This window comes from Salvia hispanica, chromosome 6 (genome assembly GCF_023119035.1).
Source record: "Salvia hispanica cultivar TCC Black 2014 chromosome 6, UniMelb_Shisp_WGS_1.0, whole genome shotgun sequence".
Lineage (NCBI taxonomy): Eukaryota > Viridiplantae > Streptophyta > Magnoliopsida > Lamiales > Lamiaceae > Salvia > Salvia hispanica.
The window spans coordinates 45,901,096-45,913,280 of NC_062970.1; the positions used below are offsets into that span (position 1 = coordinate 45,901,096).

General features: G+C 31.7%; 1 protein-coding gene across 1 annotated transcript in view; it reads left to right on the forward strand.

The window, feature by feature from the left end:
• Positions 1-3,317: 3,317 nt before the first annotated feature.
• LOC125191859 (probable glutathione S-transferase) overlaps positions 3,318-12,185 on the forward strand; it is a 19,879-nt gene continuing 11,011 nt past the window's right edge. The window contains exon 1 of the mRNA XM_048089287.1: positions 3,318-3,695. Within this exon, the coding sequence (XP_047945244.1) occupies positions 3,378-3,695 (318 nt within the window). The 5' untranslated portion in view covers positions 3,318-3,377. The remainder of the gene's footprint in view (positions 3,696-12,185) is intronic.

Below are 12,185 nucleotides of genomic sequence, written 5' to 3' on the forward strand. Positions count from 1 at the left end.
ATTCAAATTGGGGAAAACTTAATTATGAACCCTAGTTTTAAATTGAAGGAGAATTAGGTAATTAGGAGACGTAACGGACATGCTTACACAAAGTGGAGACAAGTCTAACCTACAGCTGCCAGAAATCAGCGACGGCGGCGCTGGAACCTGCCGGACAGCAGCGACACAGAGAGGGGAGACTTGCCTGTGTTTTTTTTAGCAGCGGAGAGGAGTTGAGACAGTGAGAGAGTCGTGAAGTCTGTTGTGGCGGAACCGGAGGAAGGCCACAGCATGTAGCTGCGTGTCTGTGTGAAATGAAAGTGTAGAAGGTGTGGTGAAGATCAATACCGTAAGTTCTAGAGGGTAGGCTTTTTATCCCATTTTCCATCTCAAATGTTCTTTTTCTCTTAATCTATTCCATTCTTATTTCCTTTTCAAAATACATTAATTTCTATTATTCAAAACCCCACAACTTAGATTTTGTATTCTAATATTAATATAAACATATTTCTAATCTTTTCTTTTTCTACTAATCCAACACAAATTTTCACCTCACCGAGACTTCTAATTCAATTTAAGTATAGACTACTATTGCATTTTAAATAATTTCAAAATAAAGAAGTTTTGGGTCGTTACACATCCGGTGAAACCTCCAAGGGAAGGGGAACTAATTCAATGGAGTTTGACAAGTTTGGAGGGATTTTGGTTCGGATGGAAGAGAGGGTGGCTTCAGTGGAGCACAAGTAAATGAAGAAGCCTTTTGTGGTGAGTTTTTTGGTTTTTAGCAAGCTCTAAGTAGGGTGTGATGTGGCCATACCCTAACCATGGGAACATCAAAATTCGAGGGCTTTGGTTTTTGGTGTAAGAATTCATTCTCTTCTTTCTCTAAATTCTCAAAATTAGGGTTTGGTTGTAGAAGATGATTCAAAGCCTAAGTCTGTCCATGTATTTATGCTTTTCATGCAAGGTGCTTAAAATGGAAATGAGGGGTTTTATATACAGACTAGAATCTCACCAAAGATTACGATGTTTCTTATATTCGTTAAGTTTGTTTAGGGTTTTATTACAAAATAAAAGATAAAAAATCTTCGCAAAGAGGAGTGGGATTTTTATTTCCTCTCGTGACAAAGGATATTCCATGTTATTACATGGAATCTACTCACAACTAACTTCATTTCTATTATGAAAAATGTGTTTGATAATTAAAATGCTGAACAAATGAATTTCAATGAATTGAGTTATGGAAATGCAATATATAAATTAGGTTGGGAGGTTTGTGATATGGCGGGATCAGCACTAAATTTAGTTGAAAATTTAGTTGGGCGTTGAAAATCTTTGGACTTGTGCGATCGTTATTTTTCTATTTTCTTCTATTTTTATTTGTGAAAGATATAACTTTTTTATTGACAAAGATTTTATTTACCTATTGTATCAACCTACCAATTTATCTATTTTTATCATGGAAGGGTGCGTATTAATTTTTGATGATGGTTGGTGTGTAGTAATTTAATGGTGTATGGATTTCATATTAATTTATCATGGAAGGGTGCGTATTAATTTTTGATGATGGTTGGTGTGTAGTAATTTAATGGTGTATGGATTTCATATTAAGTCTTTCCTTATCAATGTACTAATACGCATCCTTCCATGATAAAAATAGATAAATTGGTAGGTTGATACAATATAGGTAAATAAAATCTTTGTCAATAAAAAAGTTATATCTTTCACAAATAAAAATAGAAGAAAATAGAAAAATAATGATCGCACAAGTCCAAAGATTTTCAACGCCCAACTAAATTTTGTAATTTGTATTCAGTCTTTTTATCTTCATTTGTAAACTTTATGTTCTTTTTTACCTTCTAAACTTCATGTTGGTGTGTAGTTTTGTTTATTCCAGAGTGGATGTTTGTGTTTTGGTACTTTCACTTTACCTTCTAAAACTTGACTAAGTCAATATTGGTGATCACTTTTTCAATTGCATTCTCTTTCACACTTTAATGGGTGTTGCTTTTGATTTTTTGGTGATTTTATATACCTTTAAAACAAATCCTTTTATTTAAATTAAATGGATCAAATCGTTGCAAGTGTTCATTTCATGTTAATTTCAGAGGAGCTGAACGTTTATATTACCTAATGTTTTCGAATTTGTTATTTATTTTATTTATTGTTATGATAGCAATTTCCCCAATAGATGCCAGAGACATATCTGCGTAGTGCTGGTTCAGATTTTGAAATTTGATTTTTATGCTATTCATAAAATTAATATTGTTAATAACAAGATATAAGGAGTATTATAATCAACAAAATGGAAATAATAGTATTAATTTCAAAAGTCTCATTATTCATTAACAAATACTCGATTAAATAGGATAACATTGAAACAACGATTAAATATTAAAGATGAAATTGACTAAACCACCAAAGGTCGGGATAGATACAATCCTAAATAAACTTTTAAATTACTTATACTCGATAATTATTTAATCAAACAACAAAATAATACAACTTCAATTTTAGCGGTTAGTCTTTCTTTGGAGCATTATTTCAACCCAATTTCTACGTTCTCATATCATGAATTATTCTCTTTTTTTTTTGGAAAAAGCGGTGATAATTATCAAAAATTATAAATTGATACTTTTGCAGCGGAATCAAGAACTATTCTTTTTTCTCATTCTGGATTACATAATGGGATCAAACTAAGCCATATACTCTCTCAAGATGCCAGCGAGCGCATCGGCCAGCGCCTGGAAATCGGCGTGCGCTCGCCGGTTTCTACGCCGATTTGCTGCTGGCCGATCCCAATGGTTCAGCTAGCCGACCGGCTAGCGACGCGAATCGGCTAGCCGATGCGTTAGCCGCCATTGTGGATACTCTTATAATAGAGGAGTTATATCTTAATCTTCATATCCAAATGAGATGTCTTTACTATTGTAGAATACTTATAATAGATGAATTATATAGTACTATATTTTTCCATACGTCCTATAAAAATATTTATACTTTTTATTTTCATCCGTCCCACAAAAAAATGTGCATTCCAATTTTAGAAAGTTATATTAATTTAATAAGGTAGGTCTCACTATCCACTAATACTATTTTAACTACTATTCTCCCTCTATCTCTTATTTTATCAATTTTATCTTAATTTTCGTGACATACCTATTGTCTATATTTTTATGGGATAAAGAGACTACAGTGTAATTCTACTTTATGCATTATTCACTTTACCTCATTTCGAGGACTTCTAGTTATTATCATAGTCCTTTTATTATTAAAAAAATAGAAGTGGGTGATGGTGATGGTGATTGTTATAAATGTCTCTACCTTTAAATCCTTATCCAAAACAAAGCTAATTGTATCTTTGAGGTCTATTTTCGTGTAAATTGTAATATCTCAACATGGAAGACAAGGTGATTCTGCTGGATTATCATCCAAGCATGTTCGGAATGAGGGCGAGAGTTGCGTTAGCAGTGAAGGGCATCGATTACGAGCACAGAGAGGAGGACTTGCAAAATAAAAGCCAGCTTCTTCTCGAGTCCAACCCCGTTTACAAGCAGATCCCCGTTTTGATCCACAACGGCAAACCCGTTTGTGGATCGTTTATAATTGTCGAATATATCGACGAGGTGTGGAAGGACAAATCTCCGACGCTGCTGCCTTGTGATCCTTACCAACGAGCTCAAGCGAGGTTCTTGGCTGATTATATAGAAAAAAAGGTACTACCTCCGTCTTTGAAAATTAGAAAGTTTTGAATTTGCACGGGTTTTAATGCATAATTAGTAAAATACGAGAGAAGAATTGATAAATTAAGAGAAAAAGTAGTGGAAATAGAGTTAATGGATTATGAGGTCCACTTTCTAAAACACTCCATCTGTTCCATAGTACTAGAGTTATTTTGCTATTTTGGTACGTTCCATAGTAGTAGCATCATTTCCCCTTTTAGTAAAAGTCAACACATTTCTTTTCACTTTCTTTACTATCTCTTGCTTTATTCTCTCTTCATAATGCAAATGTTAGGGTTTAGGTTTTTCAATTTTCTCTTTGGGTATACTCCAATTTGAATAATCGATTTTAAGACTGCCTTCTCCATTAGAACCCATGAAGAAACTAGAAGTATTCTTCATGAGTCTGATAGTTTCCCCCTTCTCAATATAGAATCGGTCAAAAAATATAAAGAGAATGGTTATAGATACGCACATGTTGGTTTAGCACAAATAGCTGTCAAACCTTTAGTTCATATAGGAGTCGACACACCTATATATTTAGCTTTGAGAGATAAAAGATTGAATAGATATGAAACCTCTCTCCTAGCTATGGTTCAAACCAATATATGCAACGAACCAATCTATTTTAATTGCTCTCCAAACTTTTCTGTTGACCTTATTGACCCAATGATACTAGAATCTTTAGTTTTAGATGTTCAAATCCAGGGAGATGAATTCCATGTTTGCAAAAATTTTGCAGTTATGTTTAGAATATATCTTAGACTCATGTCTTCACATTTAAACCCAAAATTTAGTAGAAACCCTTTCTCAAAAGGAGAAACAATCCTTCTACAGGTAGATGTTGAGCAGTCTACTACTTATACCCCTAAAAGACTTAAATGGAATGAGATGACTATTCCAGACCAATTCATAATTAAGGAACCTCAGATTTCTAGAAACATTGAAAGAAGAGAACCTTCACAAATTGTTGAAGAACCAGATGGAACAATCACTATTAAATTTGATAGGACAAACTCCTTCATGAATTTTAGAAATAATAGAAGTTACCAATACTATGAACATAGGGCTTCTTGCTCGGATATTCCAAGTACTTCCGAAAATAGATATACCTTTAAAATGCCAATACCACAGCCAAGACAAACGACTGAGGATTGTGCTGAGGGCTCATATTCCCCTACCAGAAGTACCATGGTCATAATTTCTGGTGAAGATTTTGAACCAGACATGGATTATTTGAATAAAGAATTAAGTTCTCCTTTTTATAAAGAAGAAGAGAAGTGGTTCAATAAACTTGACAATAGAATTAGAATCAAAATTAAAAATGAATGGATAAAAGAAATGAAGAAAATGAAATCGAACTTTCTTTTCTACGATTTTGTTGCCATCTTCCTCTCATCCGAAGGATGGTACGATTGTTTTAGAAAACCCACTATTGAAGTTAATAAAAATTTAAGTAAAAAATGGTGCTTGCCCAGTAATGATATTGTTATTACAACAATCCATCCAATCCTATAAAGAAGAATTGCCTTTTCAAAGAATCGATGATCAATTAAAAACTTCTAAATATATTAATAAAATCAAAGAAATAGAGAACAAATTTATCAATAAAGTCTGCAACGAAGTTCCTAATGCTTTTTGGGATAGGAAACAACACATAATTGAATTACCATATGAGAAAGACTTTAATGAGAAAGATATTCCTACAAAATCAAGGCCTATTCAAATGAATCAAGAGCTCATGGAGACCTGTAAAAAGGAAATCAATGAATTAATAAATAAAAAATTAATAAGACCTTCCAAATCTCCTTGGAGCTGTTCTGCCTTTTATGTCATGAAACAAGCTGAACTAGAAAGAGGAACTCCTAGACTAGTAATAACTTATAAACCTTTGAATAAAGTTTTACAATGGATTAGATATCCTATTCCAAATAAAAGAGATTTGATAAATAGATTATATAATGCTAAGCTTTTCTCCAAATTTGATCTTAAATCGGGATTTTGGCAAATTCAAGTTGCTGAGAAAGATAGATATAAAACAGCTTTTACTGTACCCTTTGGACATTACGAATGGAATGTAATGCCTTTTGGATTGAAAAATGCTCCCTCGGAATTTCAAAGAATAATGAATGACATTATGAATCCCTATAGTCATTTTAGTATTGTCTACATTGATGATGTTTTAATCTTTTCTCAAGATATTGACCAACATGTTAAACACCTTGAAATTTTCATGAAGGCCATCGAGAAAAATGGATTAGTTATCTCTACTCCAAAAATGAAACTCTTCCAAACCAGCATTAGATTTCTATGTCATGACATTACCAAAGGGACGTTTAAACCTATTAGCAGATCTTTATCTTTCACAGAGAAATTTCCTGATGAGATCAAAGATAAAAACCAATTACAAAGGATTTTAGGATGTTTAAATTATATTTACGATTTTTATCCAAATCTTAGAGAAACCTGTAAAATCCTTTATCAAAGACTGAAGAAAAACCCAACTGGTCTGATGAACATACTAAAGTAGTCAGAATCATTAAAGAACAAGTAAAGTCTTTACCATTCTTAGGAATCCCTGATCCTAAGGCTTTCATGATTATTGAAACAGACGCCTCTAATATAGGTTATGGAGGAATCTTAAAACAAAAAATAGAAATCAATGCAAAAGAATAATTGATAAGATTCCACTCAGGAATTTGGAATAATGCACAGATGAACTATTCGGTCATCAAGAAAGAAATTTTAGCCATTGTTTTATGCATTTCAAAATTCCAAGATGACTTATATAATAAAAAAATTCTCCTTAGAATAGATTGCAAATCTGGAAAAGAAGTCCTTGTCAAAGATGTTCAAAATATTGTTTCAAAACAGATTTTTGCTAGATGGCAAGCAATTTTATCAGTTTTTGACTTTGAAATTGAATTTATCAAAGGAGAAAATAATTCATTACCTGATTTTCTAACCAGAGAATTCTTGCAAGGAAACAGTCATGAATCCAGAAAAGAAAAGAATACAGAGTGCCAAAGACTATGAAGTTCTCAAACTCCAAAAGACTCATTAAAAGCCATTGTCTCGGCTTCACACCCACTTACTCCTCAAAAATCCATTCAAAGAATACCAAACAGATTCTCTCCTCTTCAACACCAGCTTGAAATTCCATATAATACTGTCCTGGTCTCAAATCTCCCAAAGCCAACTAATATTCAAATCCCAAACACCCCCGAAATTCATAAATATGTTGTCAAAGATTGGCATGAAGACTGTGGGATGACCACTTTTGCTGATTTCCCAGCCAACATATCTCAAAATGATTATATTAGAAACTGTTTTCCAAATCCTTCTCAATTTTGGGAGTCTGATGATCCCTTAAAAGACCAAAAGTATTACGAGTTTATTCTTGTAGACTCGAATTCGGTTGAAATAACTCACAATTTCAATAAGTCCAAAGAGGTAGAATTTTCAAAATGCCTTATCAAAAGAATTTATACTCCTACCACTTTTGGAGGACTTAGTGAGTTCAAAATGTTTTCGGTCAATGCATTCTTGTAATCAATGTATTCTTGTAATCAATGCATTCTTGTAATCAATGTAGTGATACCCATGGGCTGGATGATTGACCGAAAACATTTTGAACTCACTAAGTCCTCTAAAAATGGTAGAGTATAAATTCTTTTGATAAGGCAATTTGAAAATTCTACCTCTTTGGACTTATTGAAATTGTGAGTTATTTCAACCGAATTCGAGTCTACAAGAATAAACTCATAATACTTTTGGTCTTTTAAGGGATCATCAGACTCCCAAAATTGAGAAGGATTTGGAAAACGGTTTCTAATATAATCATTTTGAGATATGTTGGCTGGGAAATCAGCAAAAGTGGTCATCCCACAGTCTTCATGCCAATCTTTGACAACATATTTATGAATTTCGGGGGTGTTTGGGATTTGAATATTAGTTGGCTTTGGGAGATTTGAGACCAGGACAGTATTATATGGAATTTCAAGCTGGTGTTGAAGATGAGAGAATCTGTTTGGTATTCTTTGAATGGATTTTTGAGGAGTAAGTGGGTGTGAAGCCGAGACAATGACTTTTGATGAGTCTTTTGGAGTTTGAGAACTTCATAGTCTTTGGCACTCTGTATTCTTTTCTTTTCTGAATTCATGACTGTTTCCTTGCAAGAATTCTCTGGTTAGAAAATCAGGTAATGAATTATTTTCTCCTTTGATAAATTCAATTTCAAAGTCAAAAACTGATAAAATTGCTTGCCATCTAGCAAAAATCTGTTTTGAAACAATATTTTGAACATCTTTGACAAGGACTTATTTTGCAGATTTGCAATCTATTCTAAGGAGAATTTTTTTATTATATAAGTCATCTTGGAATTTTGAAATGCATAAAACAATGACTAAAATTTCTTTCTTGATGACCGAATAGTTCATCTGTGCATTATTCCAAATTCCTGAGTGGAATCTTATCAATTGTTCTTTTGCATTGATTTCTATTTTTTGTTTTAAGATTCCTCCATAACCTATATTAGAGGCGTCTGTTTCAATAATCATGAAAGCCTTAGGATCAGGGATTCCTAAGAATGGTAAAGACTTTACTTGTTCTTTAATGATTCTGACTACTTTAGTATGTTCATCAGACCAGTTGGGTTTTTCTTCAGTCTTTGATAAAGGATTTTACAGGTTTCTCTAAGATTTGGATAAAAATCGTAAATATAATTTAAACATCCTAAAAACCTTTGTAATTGGTTTTTATCTTTGATCTCATCAGGAAATTTCTCTGTGAAAGATAAAGATCTGCTAATAGGTGTAAATGTCCCTTTGGTAATGTCATGACATAGAAATCTAATGCTGGTTTGGAAGAGTTTCATTTTTGGAGTAGAGATAACTAATCCATTTTTCTCGATGGCTTTCATGAAAATTTCAAGGTGTTTAACATGTTGGTCAATATCTTGAGAAAAGATTAAAACATCATCAATGTAGACAATACTAAAATGACTATAGGGATTCATAATGTCATTCATTATTCTTTGAAATTCCGAGGGAGCATTTTTCAATCCAAGAGGCATTACATTCCATTCGTAATGTCCAAAGGGTACAGTAAAAGCTGTTTTATATCTGTCTTTCTCAGCAACTTGAATTTGCCAAAATCCCGATTTAAGATCAAATTTGGAGAAAAGCTTAGCATTATATAATCTATTTATCAAATCTCTTTTATTAGGAATAGGATATCTAATCCATTGTAAAACTTTATTCAAAGGTTTATAATTTATTACTAGTCTAGGAGTTCCTCTTTCTAGTTCAGCTTGTTTCATGACATAAAAGGCAGAATAGCTCCAAGGAGATTTGGAAGGTCTTATTAATTTTTTATTTATTAATTCATTAATTTCCTTTTTACAGGTCTCCATAAGCTCTTGATTCATTTGAATAGGCCTTGATTTTGTAGGAATATCTTTCTCATTAAAGTCTTTCTCATATGGTAATTCAATTATGTGTTGTTTCCTATCCCAAAAAGCATCAGGAACTTCGTTGCAGACTTTATTGATAAATTTGTTATCTATTTCTTTGATTTTATTAATATATTTAGAAGTTTTTAATTGATCTTCGATTCTTTTGAAAAGGCAATTCTTCTTTTAATAGATTAATTTGTTTTTTCTTATGGCTTATGCTATTTATTTGTTTAAATATGGAACTACTTTGAAGGTTTAATATTTCTTGCTTTTTAATGGGTGAGAGGAACTTAAAGCTTATTTCTCTTCCTTGAATCTTGGTTGTGATGCCTATGTCATTAACATAGAATGGGTATATTTGAGTTAAAAAGGGTGTTCCTAAAATCATGTTATAAGAGACATCACTAACAATAGTGAAAATGTTTTTGAAACAATAACCATTATTGAAAATATGAGCTCTAGAAAGTTTATATTTTATCGTTAAAGGATTATTGTTTGCCGTAAAAAGCTTTTCTTTTGTTTTATCGCAGAATTTTGTCGGAACAATTCCTTCTCTAATAATATTATGATCTGCTCCTGAATCAACCAAAGCCATTATTCTAGTTTTGAAATTATCGAAAACTAGGGTGACATTCACATGCCATTTTTGATAATTAATTTTTTGAATTACTCTTATGGAATTGGATTCTGTATCTTCTTTCTCATTATTCCAATCATGAACCTTCTCATTATTTTCAATAATTTCTATTCTTGATTTGAGTTCAAAGTCTTTTTCTTTTAATTCATGAAACTCTTTATTAATTTGCCTTTTAAGAGTATTAATTTCATTTTGGAGATCTCTAGCAGTTATTTGTTTGGAAAAACTTTGGTATGGATATCTTTCCCAAATTTTATTTAAACTAAATTGTTCATTGATTTTGACTTTCTTAGAAGACGATGGTTCTTCTAATATTAAATCTTTAAGTTTGTTAAGGTAATCTTCTTTTAAATTGTTATCAGGAATTTCTTGGATGAGATCAAAGATGACTTCTTTTTCTTCTTTGGAGATAACATTAATACAGCTTTTACAAATATCCTTTCCTTACTCATTGCTAGTATGATAACTTTCTTCACTAGAGGAGCTTTGAATTTCTTCAATGTCAGAATTAGATTCGGTATCAGAATAAGAGTCTTCTTCATTTTCCTTTAAAAGGCTATTAATTTGTTTACTTATTAATTTAATACTTCTCTTTTTCTTCTTCCAGCATTGATTTTCAGTATGTCCAGTTTTCTTGCAAAACCAGCACTTTATTTCAGTATTATCTTTTTTTGGTTTATAATCTTTCTTAGGCCTTGGTCTTCTATGCTTATTCCTATACGCCATACGGTTTACTATAAAAGGGTTTTTGTATAGTTTTCTTAAAAGATTTTCTCTTATTCTTAGAGGACGGGGCTTCTAATTTTTCTATTCCAAACATCTCACAAAAGCATCTTAATTCATTCTTGGCTTTCTGCTTATCTTTTCTATATTTATTTTGAATTTTTATTTCCATGCATAAGGAAAAACCTTCTTTTTTGATGAAGGCAAATAATTGCCCAAAAGTAATTTCTTCAAAGGGGATATTTTCGGTTCCTATATCATCCTTTATTTTTTGGATTATTCTTTCGCCAAATAATTTTGGTAATCCTGCAATAAATCTTTCTTTCCAAAAGGCTTGACTACAATCATTTCTTTTGAGAACCTGGGTTATGAAAACGTCTTTATACCATCTACAATCAGATAAAGTAGGACATTTTAAATTTGTCAGAACAATAGAGGAGCTATTAAATTCTTCCCTAGGATTTCCTATAAAATACATTGATATCGTTACAACTAGGTAATAACAGGCATCATTTGTTTCTTTAAGTTCCCCATCTTGATCTTCTGTATTAATGACATGGTTTAAAATTTTTTCTTTGCTTTCGAAATTCAGAGCATTATCCCACCAATTTTTTAATTGGCCGGTGAATCCATTAACGAGGAGAACACAAGCTTCCTTTTCAGATATTCCGTTATATCTATATGCTATTTTGGCCATACCCATTTCTTGCAGAGTATTAAGAATCTCATATTCAGATTTTCCATCAATATTCCACTCTGTTATAGAATTTCCATCATAGCTAGATTTATGGAATTGTCCTCTTTCTTCATATTGCAAATCTGCAGGTGAGGGTTTACTATAATAATTTTTATTATTATTAAATTTTCTCCCTTTAAATATTCTATTAATTTTATAAGGATAACTTTGTTCTTCATCCTTGAAAATTTCGTCTAGTTGGTCTAAAACATTGTCTTCTTCAGAAGAAGAACAACTGGTTTGACTATTATGTGATTCCCTGATAACATTTGCATTAGAAGAACTTGGTCCTCCAAGCTTATCGGATATCTTTGATAAAAGTTTTTCCATCTTTGGGTTAAAGGTAACGTTATTGCTTTTCAAGATATCATTACTTTTGAAAATTTTAGGGTCTATGTGTATTTTTTTTGCTTCTATTTTTTGAAATATAATTTTTGTTTGTTCTTCTACTTTTTAGAATACAATTTCTATTTATTCTCTTTTACACCACTAATAATACTAATTTTCATTCTTTATCAATTCGTAATTATTTTCTTCTATCATTATAATCGTAATAAAAAAAAGTTAAAAATATAAATAATCGAGCTTTCGACATCATGAGCATCAAAAAAAATTCTATAACTATTAACAGTAATTTGGGCCCCAAACGGAAAACTTCTAGCTTCGCCACAATCACTAGTCTTGTGTCAATCATGATGTATTTTCCATGTGAAATTAATGATTATAGTGTTGTATAATATTTACTTTAAGCCTTTCCCATTAATATATGTAATATGTCACGTGTCTATAATAACTTATCTTATTATCTAGAAAGCAAATTTAAACACGCAAACTATTTCATGTTATGTTAGTAATATGCATTAACCCTACAAAGATCTGGTCATCGATGCGATACCCACATTTTGCTACGTCGAAGAATATATTTTCATAGAG